This window comes from Nomascus leucogenys, chromosome 7b (assembly GCF_006542625.1).
Source record: "Nomascus leucogenys isolate Asia chromosome 7b, Asia_NLE_v1, whole genome shotgun sequence".
NCBI lineage: Eukaryota > Metazoa > Chordata > Mammalia > Primates > Hylobatidae > Nomascus > Nomascus leucogenys.
Genome location: NC_044387.1, coordinates 61,856,694 through 61,881,035, shown reverse-complemented (window position 1 = coordinate 61,881,035; position 24,342 = coordinate 61,856,694). Strand labels below are relative to the sequence as shown.

At 39.5% G+C, this 24,342-nt stretch overlaps 1 protein-coding gene across 1 annotated transcript in view; it reads left to right on the top strand.

The window, feature by feature from the left end:
- The window catches only part of RNF150 (ring finger protein 150), a 285,174-nt gene that overhangs the window by 223,278 nt on the left and 37,554 nt on the right, over positions 1-24,342 (top strand). Inside the window, exon 6 of the mRNA XM_003257744.3 lies at positions 5,523-5,733. Coding sequence (XP_003257792.1) covers positions 5,523-5,733 — 211 coding nt within the window. The remainder of the gene's footprint in view (positions 1-5,522; positions 5,734-24,342) is intronic.

Below are 24,342 nucleotides of genomic sequence, written 5' to 3'. Positions count from 1 at the left end.
TTGTGGAGTTTCTGCCGAAAGATCAGCTGTTAGTCTGATGGGCTTCCCTTTGTGGGTAACCCGACCTTTCTCTCTGGCTGCCCTTAACACTTTTTCCTTCATTTCAACTTTGGTGAATCTGACAATTACATGTCTTGGAGTTGCTCTTCTCAAGGAGTATCTTTGTGGTGTTCTCTGTATTTCCTGAATTTGAATGTTGGCCTGCCTTGCTAGATTGGGGAAGTTCTCCTGGATAATATCCTGCAGAGTGTTTTCCAACTTGGTTCCATTGTCCCCATCACTTTCAGGTACACCAATTAGATGTAGATTTGGTCTTTTCACGTAGTCCCATATTTCTTGGAGGCTTTGTTCATTTCTTTTTATTCTTTTTTCTCTAAACTTCTCTTCATGCTTCATTTCATTCATTGGATCTTCCATCACTGATACCCTTTCTTCCAGTTGATCACATCGGTTACTGAGGCTTGTGCATTCGTCACGTAGTTCTCGTGCCTTGGTTTTCAGCTCCATCAGGTCCTTTAAGGACTTTTCTGCATTGGTTATTCTAGTTATCCATTCGTCTAATTTTTTTTCAAAGTTTTTAACTTCTTTGCCATTGGTTTGAACTTCCTCCTTTAGCTTGGAGTAGTTTGATCTTCTGAAGCCTTCCTCTCTCAACTCGTCAAAGTCATTCTCTGTCCGGCTTTGTTCCATTGCTAGTGAGGAGCTGTGTTCCTTTGGAGGAGGAGAGGCGCTCTGATTTTTAGAGTTTCCGGTTTTTCTGCTCTGTATTTTCCCCATCTTTGTGGTTTTGTCTACCTTTGGTCTTCGATGATGGTGACGTGCAGATGGGTTTTTGCCGTGGGTTTCCTTTCTGTTTGTTAGTTTTCCTTCTAACAGTCAGGACCCTCAGCTGCAGGTCTGTTGGAGTTTACTGGAGGTCCACTCCAGACCCTGTTTGCCTGGGTATCAGCAGTGGCGGCTGCAAAACAGCGGATATTGGTGAACCGCAAATGCTGCTGCCTGATCATTCCTCTGGAAGGTTTGTCTCAGAGGAGTACCCAGCCGTGTGAGGTGTCAGCTCGCCCCTACTGGGGGGTTCCTCCCAGTTAGGCTACTTGGGGTTCAGGGACCCACTTGAGGAGGCAGTCTGCCCATTCTCAGATCTCCAGCTGCATGCTAGGAGAACCACTGCTCTCTTTGAAACTGTCAGACCGGGACATTTAAGTGGAATTGGTAAAGAATTTTAAAGGCCAGCTGAACAAGAACATGATACACATCCAAGCTTGCCCCACAAAACAGAACATCCTCCATGAAGAATAAGTCACTTTCGTGCCACTTCTCACAAAGCACGAAGGCATATGGATACCTTCTGTGCCTCCCAAGCCTTTTCTGTTTTTCTCCTAGGGAATGACAAAGTCAGGATCTGGGAGGAATTTTGGATTTTGTTCCCCTTCATCCTTCTACCGTTGGGTAGCACTATGTCTTAATTATATCAACAAGATGACTTCTCCATTCTTAAATCTTTCCATCTCACTGGGCAAGCTCACAGCCTTCTCAATTAGAAAATACTTGCTATATTGAACTGAAACCCTTTTTATGCGGCTTAAACAAATTGTCTTATAATTTTCCTGTGTTCCATGTATTCCATTTCTTCTTATTCAAAGAAAATTGAAAAGAGCTTATCACTCTCTGATAACTGATGTCTGTTGATGCTTAATCTCTGCATTCCTTACATGTGCTAAGGGCTCAATAAATGTCTATGGAATTACAGCCCTTCGGAGCCTTGAAGGCTGGCAGTTACACAATCGTATTTATGAATTTCATCCTGATTCTCTTTTGAATAGTATCAACTCGCAAACAACTTGGTTGTAATCCTGATCTACTAGATTATTCAAATACAGGTGGCATATTATTTTTGGTTTTGGTTTTGGTTTTTGTCGTTTTAACAGAGTATCCTCGTATCTACCCGTGGTATAAGACAAATAAATTGAAAGTCAGAAACTGAGGATGTTGTTATTTTCTAAGTGATTTCTCTACAATGAACTAAAGAATGAGAGCACAGTTCACTGATCATGAAATTCCCATAACAATCGGTATCATTTTCCATTATATTTTGCCAAGGGAAATATAATACTGAATGCAAATAGTGGGGAGTCCTTTATTATCAGAAGCATTTTGATCTACATTACAGTGCTTCACCCTCCATTCTATCCAGTCAGGTGTAGATCTGTCTTGATAGAATGACAGAATACAGTTTCAGCGAATCCTCTTCTAAGATACCATATAACCTGGGACTTTCATATGCCAGCCACCACCTCCTATCACTATTATCCTCATAGGAATAGGTTGATGATTTTTATTGAATACAAAATCCTGCTGTATACCTGGTGTATTCACAAGATTTTATTTAGCAGTTGCTTTATTTGAGAGGTTTCCCATGCTAACTTGAATTTAAATACCTGTGCAGTTTTCACTTGTAGATAGCATTTGACATCTTGTTTTAAACTTTATGATTGTGACTTCTCTCAGAGGTATGTAGATTTGCTTTCTTTTCAAAATATTATTCCACTTGATGAACCATGTAGAGTGGATATAATCTGTGAGGTTCTGTAAACTTGGTCTATTAAATATTATATCTAAGCCAAATTATTTGTGCTTGCTACCATTGACAGTTTCACTGTGCTAATTAGCTCTTTTGCCCTCCACCCACTCTGTTAAAGATACAGCACTATTCCTACTATCCCACAAAATGAAGAACAAAAAAAAACTGCATCAAAATTAAGAAAATATACAAAGAAAAATATCAACAGCTAGATCAACATTTTCAAAAATATGTCCATTATTATTGCATATGATTGCATTTACATATTTATGGCCAAAAGAACAACCTGCACAGTACCCTCTTTGTGAAATCTTTTCCTCCTGAAAACCTCTCCCACAGTTAGTTTTGCTTAATAAACACCTGTATATAGCATATCTTACCTTTGAATAGAACTTTGCGGTTTTTCAAGTATTTTCTCAAATCCTACCTTAATTGATTTAGGGCAGATATTAACATGCCCAAGCTTCCGGGGCAGAAATCTGAGACTCAGATCAAATTTCCAAGTCAACATTTACTGAGCACCTAGTCACTGTCAGTGGCACTACTAGGGGCTTGGAATCCAGTGTCAATATAGTGTGGTTGCTTCACTTTACAATGTTTGGGGACTAGCAGAGTGAGATCAGCACATTAACAATAGCCATACAGCATGGGAGAAGTACCTTATGAAGTGCTTGCAGGATCAAAGATGCCTTCCTGGGAGGGAAGATGCCTTAGAAAAGGGGACACTGGACCTGGGAATTAAAGGGTGATTAGGAATTCACCAGGGGCCAACTTGAGACCTTGAGATAGGAAAAAGAGGGTGATTGGATCAAATGTCATCCTGAGCACAGGGACAATATAAGCTAGAGTGTTGAGAGGAGGGAATGTATGGTGTGCTCTGTGTCTCCAAAGGCTGAAGGTGAGGCCAGAAAAGTAGGCTGGGGCCAGGCTCTAGACCATCTGCCTCTGTCATGCCAGGGAGCATGTAATTCCTTCGTTGGGAGAAGAGAAGAAACATACCCATGGTTTTTGTTTTGTTTTGTTTTGTTTTGTTTTCTTGAGACAGAGTCTCTCTCTGTCGCCAGGCTGGAGTGCAGTGGGGCAATCTTGGCTCACTGCAACCTCTGCCTACCAGGTTCAAGCAATTCCCCTGCCTCAGCCTCCCAAGTAGCTGGGACTACAGATGCACACCACCACACCTGGCTAATTTTTTATATTTTAGCAGAGACGGGGTTTCACCATGTTGGTCAGGATGGTCTCCATCTCCTGACCTCATGATCTGCCCGCCTCGGCCTCCCAAAGTGCTGGGATTACAGGCGTGAGCCACCGTGCCCAGCCCATGGTGTTTTTGTTTGTTTTTTTTTTTAAATGTTCTGATGAGAGAGTGCAGACTGAAATAAACTGGAGAAGAGATTGTAAGTGGATAGAGAAACTGGTAATGGGGAGAGAATGTTCATAAACCCACTTGCTCGTGTCCAATGTCAATCAGTAAATTTAGTAAATTCAGTGAATTGGTCATTCTATGAATCAACTTTTGACAGATTAAGTTTCAGTGAATTGGCTCACTTCCAATACAGCTAAAGAGGGCAAAAAGAAGAAAGAATACAGGAAAGAAATGAATAAGCTGAATTTGATGTATTTATGGAATGGTAGAGCTCTCCAGAGGACTGTTAGGACACAGGTGTGGAGCTCAGGAGACTGGCATTACACAGCTAAGAGCAGAATGCTAGGACAAGAGCCCAGCACTTTGCATTTCTTGCTTTGTGTTCCCTAGGAGTCCATGAGTTGTAGGTTTTCTGTTCTGATGAACTTGGAAAACAACAGTCATTGTGATGTTAATTCAATCATTGTCAGTCCAGAGTTCTCCTCACCTAATCCTGACCATCATGTTCTGCCTACTTTGGGAGTGTAAAACCATGTAATTGTCATCTTCAAGACAAAGCTGAAGTTCAGACCAGAGCAAAAGAAATTAACAGCTTAAGACAATATTCCTGCACCACCGCCTTTTAAAAAATAATTTTGAGTTTGTGTAGAGACAGAACAACTAAAAGTAATTTGAAAAGCTGTTTGTGGAAGAGATAGATATATATTCTTTTTTACTTCAAACCAGCGGAACTGAGACAAAAGAGTAAAACTTGCAAAGCGTAAGATTTTGCCCGATAATAATAGAGTCCAACACTGCTGGCCAACACAGAGCGCCTTGCAAAGCAGAGAGCTCCCATTGCTATGTTCTTCAAGGGAAGCCGTCAATGATATTGGAGAGGAAAGCGTCCTGTAACCAATGGGCAGTTGAACAAGGGGGTCTCACCATAGACTTGTGATTCTAAGAATTTAATTTAGAGGATTTGACTAATGTATGATCAATACCATATTAAGGACATAGGGATATTTTTCTATAGCTGGCTTTAGGCTTATGTTTTTCTTAAATGTAGCCTTACCCTGTGCTTTGTGTGTGTTTGAGGGTATGTATGTATCTTTAATGAACAAGCCATAATGACTCAGATTCTATCCTCCCTCCCACTCTCATATCATTAGTATATTTGTAAACAACACATGAGTTTTAAGGGACAATGATCAGGCTACCAGCTACATTCTAGGTGTGGAGTAAATAATACTATATGTAAGGAAGTGCCTTCATTGTAAATAAATTTCACATATTCCCCCTAAGTGATTATTTAAATGTAGAGATTTTGCTTATCTTGAATTAAAACTTTAATTTTTAATCTAAAGATTAAAAAGGAATCTTTTCAATCTAAAATGAACCTTTGGAAAGGAAATTTTGGAGGATCTTTTTATGTTAATCTTATAGAAACTATATATAGAATGTTTTTAAGTAAAGTGGCTCAAGAAGTAAACAATAAAGAACTTAATTTTTTCATGGAGACAAAATGTTTAGGCTATAGACATTTAATCTCTAAGTGGATGATATGTACTGAGAACAGATCCTTTTCTGCCCCATCAGCCCAATGCCGACTGCATGGATGACTTGCCCACTGACTTCGAGGGCTCTCTGGGAGGTCCACCCACCAACCAGATCACAGGCGCGAGCGACACAACAGTGAATGAAAGTTCAGTCACTTTGGACCCTGCTGTCCGGACTGTGGGAGCCTTGCAGGTGGTCCAGGATACAGACCCCACCCCCCAGGAGGGAGAAGTCATCTTTACTACTAACAGTGAGTTCTGCCATACTTAACGTGACATAGCCAGAAGGGCTGTTGCCTTGTAGGAATTGGAAAAAAATACCTTTCCTCAAAAAGAAAAAAATATTGAATGAGTACATCATTGCTAGGTTCATCAGTTATAACTGCCAGCTGTTAAAAGAACTGCCCTTCCTAGAGCCAGCAGGGCAGACAGCCCACCTGACTCTGTGTGCCCATGCTCCTGCCTGCCCACACACTGACACCAGGGCTCACACATCACAGCACTGCACACTCTCCATGTCCGCTTCCCTGTGGTACCTGAGGCACATAGGGTCATGGATCTGAAGCCTCTCAGACTGGAGGGCAGGTGAGGGGAGCAACTACAAGGGGTGCTTAGCAGGACTGGGATAGGGCACAACCACACCCACTCATGTGTGCATGCTCGCATGTGTGTACACACACGCACTGGAGCCCCCTGAGTGTGCGTGTGATTGTATGAACTAGTCTGGACCATGCACAAGAGGCTGCTTTCCTTGTTGCTGTAGGACGTGGATGTGAATGGCATCCCTTTAGATGGCCATATTTGCAAGAGACACTAAACCCCTGTGCACAGTGGCCCTGCATACTAAAATACCTTCTAGATATTTTCCCCCATCTCATACATAGACAGTCACTAAATGCTGTTCTGTTTGATGGTAGTTTTCATAAAAATATTAAATTATGTATATTAACATCAAGATTGAAGTAAAAATCTAAAGTACCTACTATTCAGTCTAATATAAGAGATAAAAGCTTCAGGAGTTCTAAGAAAATCAGATGCAGATTAGCTCAGGTTTAAGGTTAAAAGAGTGAGTGGATATTGCAATTTTTAAACAAAGTATATTTCTTTCTCTTGATAGAAGTAACCTATTCACTGTAGAAATTTGGAAATGTAGAAAAGCAGATCGAAGCATTTGGGAGTATTTTCTTTGAAGTTGGCCTTTCTTTTATATATTTGTGATTTTTATAAAATTTATGAAAGCATGCTAAAATGTAAAGATACGTATTTTTCGGATGAAAAAACTTCATTGTTGAAAAATTGAGAGATAAAGAAAAGACTAAAAAAAGAATGAAAAAATTGCTGAGGCCTCCACTACTTGGAAACAATCACTCTTAACCTTTTGGTTTATTTCCTGATCATCTTTTATGATATAGTTGAGATAATCCCATGGGATTTGAACATTGAATATTGTAACCATACCATTTTTACAGGACCTTGACAGAAGGTGACTTGAAAAGGAGCTTAGTGAGAAATATCTGCACATGCAAGGTTTATTAGTTTTTGATAAATAGGACCTTTAACTTGAGAAACTTGACTTTTACAGGTATAAAGATCTCAGTATTGAAATGTTGACCATTAGACATTTAAAAGCCATTAAAGATGGATTTTGATCCCTTTGTTTTGAAGGTTTAGACCGGTGCAGCCCGATATTAATATAATGTAAGTCATGCATGTAATTTAAATTTTTCTATGGCCACACTAAAACATTAAAAAATAAATGAATTTCATTTTAATTAATAATATATTTTTACTTAACCCTGTATATCCAAAATATTTTACATTTTTTGGTACTCAGTCTTCAGAATCTGGTGTGTATTTTATTTACACTTACAGCACATTTCAGAATGTTTTTAAATAAAGTGGCTCAAGAAGTAAACAGTAAAGAACTTAATTTTTTATTGAGACAAAATATTGTCTCCAATATTAAAACTACTGAGACAATATTTAAAACTATTAAGACAACATAAACTTATGTTTATCTTCAAAGTTAAAACTATTGAGACACTATGAAACTAACTTTAGCCACATTTTAAATGCTTAGTAATCACATATGCCTAGTGGCTACCATATTGGAGTGCATAGATCTAGAATACTAGTACTTTAAATGGAAGAGAACATTAAAGGTCATTTGATTCTTACCAAAATATACTTCTAATTTTTGTCATGAGAAAATTGTGCCCCAGAGTACTAAATGTCTGACTCAGGTCTAATGGTAAGTTCTCTTTTTGGTGTACCAGGTGGTCTCAGAATTTTTCCATTTATTGGACATCTTTGATTACTGTCACACATGTGACCATAAGTGACCTTAGTGAAATATATTGGAAGATGTGATAAAATTTTGCCAGCAGTTGAAAAACATTTAAGGCATGAGCTTGCTTTTGTGAACGAAAACATTTGTAAAGGATCGTTATCCTTGCAAAAGAATGACCATTTGGTTTTCAAGAGAAGATACGTCATCTGTCAGATTCCTTATTTTGAAGAGTGGGTACATACTTCACAGATCTTTGTAAAGCCAAGATGACAACTGAGAAAGCATTTTAATTTAATGTGGGTTAAATTGCATCCAAAATAAAATATATGTAAATATATTGTGGGTTAAAATACATCAAAAAATAGAAAATTATGATCTATATCCATGTAATTTGTAATCCCTAAACTGTTTTTGCATAAAGTAGACTCAGAGTGTTTAGTTCATAGTGACCATTCTGTAGATGTTTATTGAATGACTTAAGGTAAACATGTTCGACCTAAGCTTGAAGTGAAGACCTTCTGTTCATAACAGAAGAAAAGAAAGCCAGGCAATTTCAAAGGAAGCTACTGGTAAAGATGGGATAAAGAAATAACAGTGATATGACAATACCTATAGTCAGAAGACTGATGGCATATATGAATATAGCTATCAGTTTCTTAGTATAGAAACTAAATTTTTCACGAAATATTTTTCCTAAACCATATATTTCTGGTTAGCTTTATTTATTAGGATTTCTCAGAATTTTACAAACATGAACACTCTGGTTATTTGTTAATGGTTTATACCATTAACTAAGTGGCTGTAATTCCTTAGGAGAAAAAGCCTCTGCTCTGTACAGATTTTTTTAATTGCCTAATGACTTCCTTACTCAAATAAAGATTTAATTAATAAATGAACAAACACAAATGCATGACTAAATGAGTCAAAAGATTCAAGTTTTCATCAATATTATTGTACTCAACTCTAAAGATATTCAGAAATCATGAGGATATAGACATAAGTGTAGTTTGATATACAATATTGCTATAAATTGCAAATAAATAACCCAGTGGAGGTTGGACATGCCTTTCCTCCAAATTATTCTTTCCCCTCTTCACATCTCCACAGATCCAGGAAATTACCAAAAAGGAAGAAATCACAGCAGCTAAGAAATACGTTGTACCTATTACATACCAGGCACCCTTTTAAGCCTTTTTCATATATTAGCTCACAACAACCCTATGAGGTAAATATTATTTTGATCTTCATCTTACTGATGCAGAAATGGAGGCATAGAGAGATTAATGTCACTGATACAAGGTCATAAGTGACAGGTGGGGCTGGAACTCACTGGGCCACTGGCCCCAGAGCCCAGGCTTAGTGACGCTGTGCTCAGAGACAGAACAGGGGGGAAAAATTAACACAGTTGCCTACTCACTTTTCATTTAATTTGTTCAGTTCTTCCATTTTTCTAGATCTCTTAAAAGATCAAAAATTTGTTTACTTCCTACTTACACTCTCATTCCAACCTCTATTCTTTCTTTCTTGGCCCATGTGCAATAGATTAAATGCATGTCAAGGTCATTTCAGCACTCATGGAGCAAAGATGTAAAACAGATTGCCTTCAGAGTGAAAGTGGAAAAATCTAGCATTAAAGGATCATCTTCAACTCCCAGGAAAAAAAAATGAAAAACATTTAAGAGCCAAGGAAATTCAAACTTGTTGCAAGTCTGACATTGGAAGAAAGATGTTCTTAAGTACATATTTTTTAATGTTTCTGACATTTCATCTTTTAAAACCTCACATGGCAGTCCCAGAACAGTGTTTCTCCTCCACCTTCATGTGAGGGGTCATTTGTATGAATGCCCACACGTCACTCACCAGTCTTTATCTGTAGGCCTGGTCATGACAAAAACACACTTTGCCTTTAACTTCTCAAGCTCAGGCTGCAGATTGTTGGGTTTGCTTCCACAGGGGAAAAAAGTTCCTTAGAACCAAAGGAAAACACAGTGAAACAGACAGCCCTGTATGTTTGGAGACTCAAGAGAGAAGCTAGAGAAAGACACAGAAAAGATGACTTTATTATCCCTTCTTAAAAACATTGAGTGCCACTCCACATCTCGTGGGGGTGGGGTCTGAAACCTTCCTGTGATTTTTCAAGGAGGTTGTTGACCTTGCCATTCATTTCCTTATTCCCCTTACTGAGTCACTACACAAGTCCTCTAGCACTGCCTGCAGATCATTACCCACTTGGCCCTTCTTCCATCTCAGACTAGAAGGAACCAACTCTTGGCCCCTGGAGGGTGGGAATGGCAGAATCAAGATATGGCATATCTGCCCCATACATTCTGAAAAGCACTTGGCATGATGTGTCTGGCCAGGAGACTTGGTCTTCAAACTTTCAGAAGGAAGCAGTACACATGAATTAATGTAAAGGCTAAAACTTGGCCAGTTGAAATGAAAAATGATATGGATTTCCTCTGGGAAAATTTCCTTTGCTAACTTCCCATCAACTCTGATCCTTGGGGAAAGAGGAGTGTATCTAATGTGTTGAACAGTCATCCCTTGATACCTACAGGGAATTTGTTCCATGATACCCCCTTTCCCCCAAAGATACCAAAATCTGAGAATGTTCAAGTTTCTTATATAAAATGGTGTAATATTTGCATATCCTCCATACTTTTAAATCACCTGTAGATACTTACACCTAATATTATATTTGTTCTAGCATATTGACTTTTTATTTGTATTATTTTTGGTTTTTTTTATTTGCATTATTCTTACTGTTTTTTCCTTGAATATTTTTGAGCCATGGTGGGTGGTAGACCCAAGGCTCAGGCAGATGTGGGGGACCATTCTAAATGCATCTTTATTTTTGCTACATTGACACTTAAAATGTATTGAGTGATTGTCAGAGTTCCTTGCCCCTGGATGAAAATTCTAGCAGGCCCAAGATTTTTCTACCTACTCTTATGTAACTGATAGTTCTAAGAGTACCTTTAAGTTTGAAGAGTCCCTTTAAGTTGCAAACACATACCCCCCAAAATTTTTTTTCTGCTGGGCACTTTCCCTTGTAATTCCAAAAACTTGGGACAGATGGGTCTCTCTTGCTTACTTATGAGCATCCTGGGCGCCCAGGAGTACATTTTCAGCCTCTGTCTCCTAATTTCTCCTCACCTCTCCAGGAACTCCTTTTGGGTAGGACCCACATTAACCCCATTCACCTCTAGGACACTCATACATCACCTGTCCTGACAGTCATCTTCCAGGACAGCAGCAGTCTCCAGCCTTTGACCCCACGAAGGTCTTGGGCCTCCTCTCAAGGTTGCAGGCAGGAAGGAGACTGAGTCCACAAAAGTTTGAGACATTTTTGCTGAGTCCAGCCTACAGGAAACATATTTCAAAATCTTATTGCGGATTCCCTTGCAGCAACCCCTCATAGGCCTGGGATTGGGAGGTGCCCGTCTCCACCCCTTTCACTAGAGGAGCAGGATTCAGCATGACATCGCTCTGTGCATTGACAATGTCTTTACCAATTACCCCATCTTCTTCCCCTTCTTTTCCATTTTTATTGCCTCAAGATGGGTGATGGGGTCAAGAATTACCGAACAAGTTCCCCTTTATACATTTCATTGCACATCTGGCAATGGGGCAGAGGGCAGAGGATGGGTAGGGGAGGGAGAGTCTGTCTCTTGCTTGTTATTCACATCTCTTCAGTAGAAACTGAGGCAGAAAGAGTCCCATGAAAGTGCAAGAAAATTAGTTCCTGAATGTCTTGATGGTCTTCAACTAAGGAGTACATACTTGGCTGCTATCTCTGCTAAATTACAGGCCCTTAAATGGGTTAGCCTTTTTGGAAAAAAAAATATATATATGTATATATATGCATATATATATGTGAATACTTTTCAAAATGCACTTACAAGACAAAATTGTTAAAGCACAGCTGAAGCTGCAGCACAGAGAAAAGTGGTTTTCATGCCAGCTCTGACACCTACCACTGCAAACCACCCAGGAGCTTTCCAGGGATACATACTCCAACTCATTATAGGAAAAACTTCCAAAGAGTTCATTCAGAGGTTTGTGTTTAGTCTCTGCAAGGATTTGCCTTTTTTTATTTATTATTATTATACTTTAAGTTTTAGGGTACATGTGCACAATGTGCAGGTTTGTTACATATGTATACATGTGCCATGTTGGTGTGCTGCACCCATTAACTCGTCATTTAGCATTAGGTATATCTCCTAATGCTATCCCTCCCCCATCCCCCCACCCCACAACAGTCCCTGGAGTGTGATGTTCCCCTTCCTGTGTCCATGAGTTCTCATTGTTCAATTCCCACCTATGAGTGAGAACATGCGGTGTTTGGTTTTTTGTCCTTGCGATAGTTTGCTGAGAATGATGTTTTCCAGCTTCATCCATGTCCCTACAAAGGACACGAACTCATCATTTTTTATGGCTGCATAGTATTCCATGGTGTATATGTGCCACATTTTCTTAATCCAGTCTATCGTTGTTGGACATTTCGGTTGGTTCCAAGTCTTTGCTATTGTGAATAGTGCCACAATAAACATACATGTGCATGTGTCTTTATAGCAGCATGATTTATAGTCATTTGGATATATACCCAGTAATGGGATGGCTGGGTCAAATGGTATTTCTAGTTCTAGATCCCTGAGGAATCGCCACACTGTCTTCCACAATGGTTGGACTAGTTTACAGTCCCACCAACAGTGTAAAAGTGTTCCTATTTCTCCACATCCTCTCCAGCACCTGTTGTTTCCTGGCTTTTTAATGATGGCCATTCTAACTGGTGTGAGATGGTATCTCATTATGGTTTTGATTTGCATTTCTCTGATGGCCAGTGATGATGAGCATTTTTTCATGTGTTTTTTGGCTGCAGAAATGTCTTCTTTTGAGAAGTGTCTGTTCATGTCCTTTGCCCACTTTTTGATGGGTGGGGTTGTTTTTTTCTTGTAAATTTGTTTGAGTTCATTGTAGATTCTGGATATTAGCCCTTTGTCAGATGAGTAGGTTGCAAAAATTTTCTCCCATTTTGTAGGTTGCCTGTTCACTCTGATGGTAGTTTCTTTTGCTGTGCAGAAGCTCTTTAGTTTAATTAGATCCCATTTGTCAATTTTGGCTTTTGTTGCCATTGCTTTTGATGTTTTAGACATGAAGTCCTTGCCCATGCCTATGTCCTGAATGGTAATGCCTAGGTTTTCTTCTAGGAATTTTATGGTTTTAGGTCTAACATGTAAGTCTTTAATCCATCTTGAATTAATTTTTGTATAAGGTGTAAGGAAGGGATCCAGTTTCAGCTTTCTACATATGGCTAGCCAGTTTTCCCAGCACCATTTATTAAATAGGAAATCCTTTCCCCATTGCTTGTTTTTGTCAGGTTTGTCAAAGATCAGATAGTTGTAGATACGTGGCATTATTTCTGAGGGCTCTGTTCTGTTCCATTGATCTATGTCTCTGTTGTGGTACCAGTACCAAGCTGTTTTGGTTACTGTAGCCTTGTAGTATAGTTTGAAGTGAGGTAGCATGATGCCTCCAGCTTTGTTCTTTTGGCTTAGGATTGACTTGGCAATGCGGGCTCTTTTTTGGTTCCATATGAACTTTAAAGTAGTTCTTTCCAATTCTGTGAAGAAAGTCATTGGTAGCTTGATGGGGATGGCATTGAATCTGTAAATTACCTTGGGCAGTATGGCCATTTTCACGATATTGATTCTTCCAACCCATGAGCATGGAATGTTCTTCCATTTGTTTGTATCCTCTTTTATTTCATTGAGCAGCAGTTTGTAGTTCCCCCTGAAGAGGTCCTTAATAGACGCAATAAAAAATAATAAAGGGGATATCACCACCGATCCCACAGAAATACAATCTACCATCAGAGAATACTACAAGCACCTCTACGCAAATAAACTAGAAAATCTAGAAGAAATGGATAAATTCCTTGACACATACACCCTCCCAAGACTAAACCAGGAAGAAGTTGAATCTCTGAATAGACCAATAACAGGCTCTGAAATTATGGCAATAATCAATAGCTTACCAACCAAAAACAGTCCAGGACCTGATGGATTCACAGCTGGATTCTACCAGAGGTACAAAGAGAAACTGGTACCATTCCTTCTGAAACTATTCCAATCAATAGAAAAAGAGGGAATCCTCCCTAACACATTTTATGAGGCGAGCATCATCCTGTTACCAAAGCCTGGCAGAGACACAACCAAAAAAGAGAATTTCAGACCAATATCCTCGATGAATATTGATGCAAAAATCCTCAATAAAATACTGGCAAACCGAATCCAGCAGCACATCAAAAAGCTTATCCACCATGATCAAGTGGGCTTCATCCCTGGGATGCAAGGCTGGTTCAACATATGCAAATCAATAAATGTAATCCAGCATATAAACAGAACCAAAGACAAAAACCACATGATTATCTCAATAGATGCAGAAAAGGCCTTTGACAAAATTCAACAGCCCTTCATGATAAAAACTCTCAGTAAATTGGGTATTGATGGGACATATCTCAAAATAATAAGAGCTATCTATGACAAACCCACAGCCAGTATCATACTGAATGGGCAAAAACTGGAAGCGTTCCCTTTGAAAACTGGCACAAGACAGGGATGCCCTCTCTCACCGCTCCTATTCAACATAGTGTTGGAAGTTCTGGCCAGGGCAATCAGGCAGGAGAAGGAAATAAAGGGTATTCAATTAGGAAAAGAGGAAGTCAAACTGTCCCTGTTTGCAGATGACATGATTGTATGTCTAGAAAACCCCATTGTATCAGCCCAAAATCTCCTCAAGCTGATCAGCAACTTCAGCAAAGTCTCAGGATACAAAATCAATGTACAAAAATCACAAGCATTCTTGTACACCAATCACAGAGAAACAGAGAGCCAAATCATCAGTGAACTCCCATTCACAATTGCTTCAAAGAGAATAAAATACCCGGGACTCCAACTTACAAGGGACGTGAAGGATTTGCTTTCTGTAATTTGGGGAGCTCAATATAAACTTCTCTATGGGATTCATTGCTCCTAAAGATGCATTCTCTTAAAATTAGGCCAGAAATGACATTTATTCTTATATTTTTTAAGTTGCAAGTTTATTGAGGGGGCAATTGATGAAGCATTTAGAACATCTCTATTCAAAACTTATAAATGCCTGTAGACCTACTCTGACCACAGCCCGAACAGGAAAACAAGAGAAAGAATGTGCATTCAGGACTTTTTCAGGGAACCTCTGTAAATCAAGACAGTTGAGAGAAAAAGGGAGGGTTGGCATAAACTTCAGATTTCTGTTTCACATGTGCAGCTACACTTTGCTACATTTGCAAAACAGCAATGTCCAGGTTTTATGTGACTACAAAATATACTGGTGCACTCAGAAATAAATACATTTAGATCAACCATTCCAATATTGATGAGGGAGTTGCAAGAGTGAGTAGCCATGTCTGCTTTTTTGATTTGCATTAAAGCCTGAAATGGCAAAGTCTCTGTTCTTGACTACGGATAAATATGCCAACTGGAACCAACCAGGAGAATGATCTCCCTTGGTGCCTATAAGATTCACATTAGCCCTGGAAAGATGATTGCTTTGATTTGTGAGGACATTCCATTGTGGCAGGCAAGAGAATTAGCCAGCCATTTAAGATTTTAGGCCCCACTGTCATCTCCCCTTCAGGAAATAGTTAAGCCACAGTGACTACTTCTATATAAAACAAAGCATTTGAAGATTGTAACACTATTCCAGACAATCGTTTCCATGACTCCTAACGTGCCAGGTCCCTGGAGCAACATCACCCCCTTGCTTCTGAGCCCTCTAGCTCACCATCTCCATGGCAGCTTCACCAGAGGCACAGCTGTTCCAAAAAGCAAAGATCCCTGCAATAAGCACATGCCTCCATCGTCAAGCTTTGCAGATGGCAACTACCCAATCCACGATCCACAGGGTTTTCCACAATAACATTTCTCCTCCATTGAAAACACTTGCCAATCCAAGAAAGCCCACTCAAGGCGAGACTGCCAGGGCTTTCCTGTCTTATGTGCCTGGTACCTCTGACAGGGAAGGTTGAGGATCTGCAGATTCACAAACGGCCTGTGAGAGAATCAGTCAATTTAGACCACAGATATGTTGCTACTTGGAGCATTCAGCCTGAGTATGACACAACCACTCACCCAGAAGAAGCTTGTCTTCCTGAACTGAAGTAACTCAGCCAACAGATTAAATCCATTCATTCATTGCTGGGAGATTGTCTCATATGCCCTGAGTTACTCATTGATAGCACCATCTCCAGTTGATTAATTCCTCACAATGATATCTTGCTTTTGACATGGCTCAGTAGCTGTTACCAGCTTGAGCCGGGCAAAGGGCTGGGGGACAGACCTGCAGTTTACCAGACACTGACACACTGTGCATGGATCTCAGCAGTGAGGCAGCAGCTGATGGTAGGAAACACAGCTTGCAGGTCAGCACTTTTTCAATGTCTGAGGAGGGTCTCGTGTAAATAAGATAACATTTGTGTTTGCATTTCGATTCTAAAGCAAATCATGGGGAAGTGCCATCATTCAGAGATTAAAAAAGCAGGAGCAGCTGAAAATACCTCTTGGCTCACATAAGAACTGGCTTTGGAAATTCGGATTCTGAGGGTTCTGTAAGTCAAAATATTTCAGAAGTGAAATTCAGTGGTTCAGAACAAAGGAAAGTGTCACTATTAGAACACTATTGGAGCTACTTGAGGTAAGCTAATATCATGGAAACACCACTAGCCAGAAGCAGGAAATTTGGGGTCTTAGTCCTGGTTTGGCCTCCAGTTAGCTATGTGACCTTGAACAAGTCACTTACCCTTTCTGCATTTCTGTTAGGTGATTTCTAAGATCCTTTTCAGGCCCCTAGCTCCGTGATTAAAGTTAGAGCCCCTGTCTTAGCACCTTTCCAAGTCTCACTAGAAAGGTTCAAGCTCTTGCATCCTCACTTACAAGCCCTTCTCGCCACCTTTCTCCTTCCAGCACCACTGAGCCAACCTAGCAAGGAACTGTGCCCTCAGCTTTCTCCCCGAACCACATTCTTAAGACTAGTGAAGGTCATTGTGAGATCCAGCATCTGTCTATCTTCATTTCAGATGAATGGCTGAGAAGACAGTGGGTGGAGGAGGCTGGAACAGCAGCACAGTTGGCCTCTGTCCACAGCTGTAGCCTGGTCTCCTTCTGGGATTCCTATACGCAGTGGACCCTGTCTCCAAACATCATGGTCCTCTGCTCCCAAAATGCTGTTAAGCAGTATTCACCTGGTTCTTATACAGACTTTAGTGTAAATTTTAACAATAATAGCTATGATAGCATATTATTTAAGCCAAAATATTATGCAGAAATAAATATTGAAAAAAAAATTTGATCTGAAAATTAAATTTAAAAAATAAGGAAAAACCAAAAAGGTCCATTGACATGCCATCAAATAACTAATTCACTAGTTCAACACACACTTTGCTTTAACATCCCCTGCAAAAATGTGCTTTTCACTACAGTGAAAATTATGCCTTTGCATGGTATACTTCGCTTCAGAAAATGTGTGCCAAATTGTAAAGAGTGTTTCCTTTTTCATGCTATATTTGCATTACACTAGCATATAGGTTCATTTTATAAGTTAGTGACTTTTGTTTTTACAGTAAAATTACTTCCCAGTACTCAGGCTAATAATTTGCAGCTACCCTATATTTTTTCCATGCTATTGTCCTCCTTAGTGAAACAATCACCATCCCTGTTCATTCTGCCTTTTAAATATCTCTCCATGTGCCATTTCCCTCTGCCACTACTATAGTTCAAGCCCTTATCAGCTCTTATCTCCCTGTGTCTGGTCCTACCATCCTCCAGTCTGTGCTCATCCTGCTTCCTGGGTAATCATTCATAGAAATCTGTTTTTGTCAGTGTTTTGCTCCAAACATTTTTATTATCTATGGGTTACAATCTCCATCTGCCTAATCTAACAAAATCATTAAGCATTTGGCCTCTGCATCTTTCTCCCTGACTCTTCCCCACTCCCATCTGGCTCTTTACACAGAAGCATTTTAAGCCACTTGTGGTTCCAGGTACACTGTCCTCCCATGCTTCTCCCTCCACCTGCCAAATCCTATGTATCCTTCAAGCACATGTCATCTGCTGTATTCTCTATTTTCTCTGCTCCTCCAAGCAGAATCTGGTGTTTCTTTTACAATTATCTACTTTCAAATAGCTATCTCTGATACAATTTCTTGAGAAATCGCCAGTTACCCCCTTAAATGTACAGATCCTCAAAGGCTTGGACTGTGTGACTTTTTACCTTTATGTTCTAAAACCCAGCACAGTTTATGGCATACAGTTAGATTTAATAAACATCAGTTGGATGAGTAAATGAATATGTTGAATTTTAAGGGAAACCAACAACAGTAATGGAAGGTAAAGGAGAATGTATTGCGATGTATATTTGTATTTTGGCTGCTAATGAAAATAATAAATATATCTTCCAATGATATTCAGGCTGGACCAAGGCACTAGCAAACAATTCTCTGTATGGCCAGTTTCTCCAGAACGATAGTATGACCCTACCCCCGTGTGAAAGAGGAGCACAGTGTTAAATTGGTCCCCCATCACAAGAGGAGAGGGAGACTAATGCCTTGTAGAAATGGACTGATTATTTATTATTTATCATTATTGATATTGTACTATGCAGCAGAAATGGAATTAAAAGCATCAGAGAGAGATGAAATAGCGGAAACAGCAGCAAAGGAAAATGTCATGGAGAAAGATTCTAACGTCTAACTGTGCATAAATTTCTGCAAATGCCCTGCTAATGTCATAAAACCAAATGCCCAGAAACCACTGAAGACTTAAATGCAGCTTTTCATTTTTGTTTTATACCATCTACATGACCTTTACTATTTTATATTAACCCATGATAAATAAAGATGACCCTACTGTGAGATAATGTAGGTTTGAGAAAACTGAATGACTTTGGAGTCAGATCTGGACTCAAATCTTCGTCTGGCCACTTACTTACTAGCTGTCACCAATTCACTTAATATCTCTGTGCCTCAGTTTCCTCTTCATGAAAATTGTCAAAATAGAACCTACCTCATAGGTTTGTTGTGAAGGTTAAATGAATCGAGATATATATATATATATATATATATATATATATATGTAAAGTTCCTAGCTTGGTGCCTGACACTTAAGAAATTATAAATGTTACTTCTCTCCCCACCCCACACACCACCTCTTCATGAGAATGATATTGGTCAGACACGTCATGGTATATATTGATGAAATTGAAATTTCTAGATATAAAAATATCTGCAAGGTATCTTTGTCAGTTTCCAAGATGTAGTAGTGTCGAGGCCTGAGAGCTCTAGATTGTATCCTAAACCATCTGCCTGTGGGGATGAAAACTGACATGACCTTGCTCTTCTTCAATTACCAGAACTACTTCAGTTCCTGAGCAGAGTGGCTTGCTTGCTTGTAGTTATTTATCTTTTTCACTAATTGATCATTTGAGTGTTACTGAGTTACTAGCTATAGTCTTTATGACCATGATCTCATATAAAATTAAGAGTGTCCTTACAACCTTATTTCCAGAGAAACCTCTGAGGTTATCAGCGTCATCACTAGTCAGCCCATCAGTAAATTGGCAACCCATTAGTGTCAATTCCTAGAAAGTTGTAATTATGCCCTTTCTACGCATGGCTCTGTATTGGTTATATTCAACAGATAGTGGCCCTGCCAGTAACCTTAGTGTTTTGAGCATAATGACCTATAGACAACTGCTCTATGAATAAAGCAGCAATTTCAGATTTCTAGGTCTTGATGATCTTTTTGTTTATAAGTTCAACCTCAGGGGACAACTTGGAAGAAAAATTTTGGAAATATCCACTGCTATTAGGTTGGTGCAAAATAAATTGCCGTCATGGCAGAAACTGCCATTTCTTTTGCACCAACCTAATCTCCAGGTTTGCAGCAAATGGGATACACACACACAGAGAGAGAGAGAGGAGAGAGAGAGAGAGAGGAGAGAGAGAGAGAGGAGAGGGAGAGAGAGAGAGAGAGAGAGAGAGAGAAAGTGAGAGAGAGAACCTACTAGGATACCTTTGAAAATACAGAAATATCTAACTCACTCACCAGCTTCTCCTGTGGTGGTCCTCACTGCAAGATTTTCCCCACCTTTGGCGAAAAATTTTAAGGGAAAACTTCTGGAGAAAAGAAAATATATTGCAGCTTAAGTGATTTAGCCAGATTCTCCTCCCCACATCTCTCCAGGACACAATTGTTATCAGTTAGGACACTCTTCACTTTGTTTGGATAATTCTGAGCGTGCAAGGATGCTTAGAAGACAGTTCTTCCTCCTCGCTCCGTAGGCTTCGCAAGGAGCACGCACCAGGACGTCAGGATGAGAGTCAAGCCAGGTTCCCTGTGCACACACATTCACATGCATACACTCATGCACACACACACCACCACCACCAATCTCCAGTCTTGGCTCATCACCCAGAATGACTGGATAGAGTTAGATGTAGAATTAGATGTCTAGGAATTTCCTGGATTATTCTAGGTAGAGGTATCAAACTGGTGCCACCTGTGACTCTGCCTGCCTACAAATGAAATGTGTTTGGTCTTCAGAATGCTTCTGATAAAGTTCAGTTAGGAGCCCACATTTAAATATGGCAAGGTTTTACATAGAAACCTGAATTTTCAATTTGGAAAAGCTGGAAACTGCAGCAATCCTGGGCCACATTTCCTTATGGTGACGCTTGGTTCAGCCTTTTTGAGGCAAAGCACGTCCTCTGTAGTTCACTGCAGCCTTGCAATCCCAAATTTAGGGACAGTTTCAGGGCAGCAGTACTTCCTTCACACACAGTGCTAAGATCAATGTTTTGAATGTTCCTATTAGATCTCATTTAAAAAAAAAAACCCCTATTAGTAAAATCATACAGAGAAACAATATGCGTGCCTATGAGCCAACAACATGCACAGTTAACACACTGTCTCGTATCTAATGTTCGCAGCAGGGAGGAACAATTAGTAGATTTATAGACTAGAGTTCCATCAAAATTTTTTTGTCAAATCACTCATTTCTATAAATTAAGATTTATGCCTTAATCAGGGCTGTCAGCACAAGAAAGTATTGGCTGCACTTACACTCCTGCTGTGCAACAAGAACAGTGGAATGAATTTTTAAAAGAAAAATAATCCCATAATAATGCTGCTACTGTTATTTAAATAAGGAGTTAGAAAATAGGATTTAGAAATCAGAGTTTAAGCATGAACTCAATGATTAAAACGCATATCTTCCTTGTTAAAAAATTGAGATAAAATATATGTAGTTGGATACATAAATGCTTGCATACACAAGCACATACATGCATGCATATGTGGAAGCATATGTGCCTGTGCACATCTGTATACCAAGCGTGCCCATGCACCTACGTAGGAACATAAACCTATAACATGTTCATATATGCATATCATATGTGTCAGACATTTGTACCTAAAGCAGTACTTTGACACACATGCACATCTGTGCTTTTATCTAGCATAAATGCATGCCTGCACACATACATACATGTTACTCAATACCATCAACTTTATGTAATAGTAGTTAGCCATGTCTCAGCAGGGATCATTGAAATTTCTGGTCATGGGTCTCCTGATTACTCCTAGAAATGAAACTGTAGTTGCAGCTTACCTCATAAGAGAAAGAACAACTTAAAAAAAAAATGTGTGCATCATTTTTTTTTGTTAAGTGAACCTAAGGCTCTCTAATATCTGGAAAAATTAAATATGCCCCTACAAGTAAGGTAGTTCCTAATTTTAGGAATAGTATATTCCTAGCATCCAAGCCCTATGATAGAACAGCACCTTTGGGGCCAAATATAATTGTCATGTGTCCATCCATACTGAGTGGTAGTAGTCTCTTCATCTGGTGGGGCATCAAGGAACGTGATCAGATGGTAAAGGCACTATAAGTAAAGTGTAGGTCTTTGTTAGCAGAGAGAGGTATTGAAATTTCCCATCCCTAATTTATGTCCCTGAAAATAATGTACGTTCTTGGTAGTAAAGCTAGGTGAAGGCCCAGCCCTGCCACCTGCTATCTGTGTAACTTTGGACAAATGGCTCAACCTCTCTGTACCTCTAGTTGTCATCTGTAAAATGAGGTAATTTAGAGAATACCTACCTCGTGGGATTAAAAGTAATGCAATAATCCTTAGAAAAGTACCTGGTCCATAATAAGCATTCAAAAAAATGTTATTGTATACAAGAGAAGGTGAAGAGGCTCAAACACTATTAAACTTTGTGCCAAGAATCTTACAGAGAGCTTTACATATTTTATTTAACCTTTACAATCATCACTCTTTTATATCTAAGAAACTGAATTAGAGAGCAGTCTAGGAACCATGTCAGAGGTCACACATGGAGTAAATGGCAGGGCTGGAGTAAAAACACTTGTCACTCTCATCAAAGCCCAGATTCTTTCTCTAGTTTCTCAAACCAGTTTCTAGCTATGGTCTGAACACCCACCTGGGCTGTAGTTGGAGTGCAGATCCGTAGGCTCGTCCCCAGATCTACTCAATCACAGCTTCTAGGGGTAGGCAGAGAATTACCACTTCTATCAGGCTTCCTGAGCAATTCATTCTAAAGCCAGAGTTTCAAAACGTATGCCCGGAAAACATCATTCTCAGTAAACTATCGCAAGGACAAAAAACCAAACACCGCATGTTCTCACTCATAGGAGGGAATTGAAAGATGAGAACTCATGGACACAGGAAGGGGAACATCACACTCTGGGGACTGTTGTGGGGTGGGGGGAGGGGGGAGGGACAGCATTAGGAGATATACCTAATGCTAAATGACGAGTTAATGGGTGCAGCAAAACAACATGGCACATGGATACATATGTAACAAACCTGCACATTGTGCACATGTACCTAAAACCTAAAGTATAATAATAAAAAATTTAAAAAAAAAAAAAACGTATGCCCAGCAACCCCAGAGTACCTGCCTGAGGAAAACAGAACCCAAGACAATGCACACATTCTAAGTGGTATCCCTACAGCGTCTTGAAATTTTCTCATATTAATTGTATGCAGGGGTACTGGAGTTAGAACATTCTCTTCAGTCAAACTAACTTTACCTATTTCTTGTTTACTCTGCTTTGAGAATCTCCCCACTGAACACATAAGTGCAATTGTATGTGCTTGATCCTTGGAGGATCCTTCTTAATAGACCCATGCTGTGTGTTGATACATGCAATAAAGATGACCACTGGATCCTTACAGCACTGGTCCAAATCCCAAAATACAATTATAGAAAATACAAGTAGGTTTTTACTTAGTCATGCCTTACTTGTGATCTTGATAGAGGTTTAATCCTAGCAGCCAACACTGCTATCTGGGGAAGGCTGCTGCCTTTTGATTGTTATAATAATGGCTTCTTTGCCCATGAAACATCCCCGACCTGATGTGTGACCTACACACTGTGGTGCAGGCATTCTCTTACATTGTTAGCATAAGCCATAATTCTAGAATCATCTACTAGAAAAAGGAAGTACTTCCTGTAGAAAAAAAAATCTTTAAAAATCTTAGATACTAAAATAAGTCCTTGAACGAGCAGATCAAAAGATAAGTTTTGAAAGAATTACCATTGGTTTTCTCAGATGCAAAATTTTGCTGAGGGAAGAATTCTTTGGTGTCATAAAATTAACTACTATAAGAAAAAGGATAAGGCAATAAGGTTACATTTTATAGTTTCTTTGGGTGCATTGCAGCTAAGATCTGCAACACAGAACTAAGAGTTGGTAACTGCTAAGCAGAATGATCTGCCACCAAAGTTAAGAGTATAGACAATGTGTTCTGGGAGCTGATAATTGGCAGGAGGTAATAATGGTAGAAACTCTATTTTTCTTTGTTTTTATTTTCCTATCTTGATGAACAATTAGAGTTATGGAACATATGGAACCATAGCTTTGCTCTTATAATGTATATAGGCTAATTTCCTACAGAGACATATGTTTTTTGCTTCCAAGGCATATTTTGGGGACTTTGACTTACATTGATGCATAGCTATGCTTATAATATGCCCATTTTCTACTTCCAGGGCTGTCTCAGTGCCTAAATATTCATCTTCCCCCTACAGAAACCCTGTTTCTAAAAATATAACCATAAAATAGAAAAATATACTCACTTGTGATGCTGGAATTCCCATCAAAGTTTTGAGGGAAAAATGTTCAAACAGTTTCAGAAATCCCAATTAGCCCTCCTGCTACCTGTGCCCCCTGACCCTCTCCAGGAGATTTTCTCTTAAAGGGAGTGAGAGAAAACCAAAGGTGACCTGGGATTTAGTCTCTAGTGGGTTAATGAAAATGATCCACAAAGGTAATGTTCTCAAGGACCCTCACTTCTTTTTGCCAGGCTTGCAGATTCCTGGGGCAAGAAAGAGTCTGCTCTCCCTGAGAGTTCCCTGAATTGAAGATGCTCCCTTGGTATCCATGGAGACTCAGGCAGCTCAGCCCCAGATGAGCAAGTTATATGTGACTTGGAGATTTATGGATT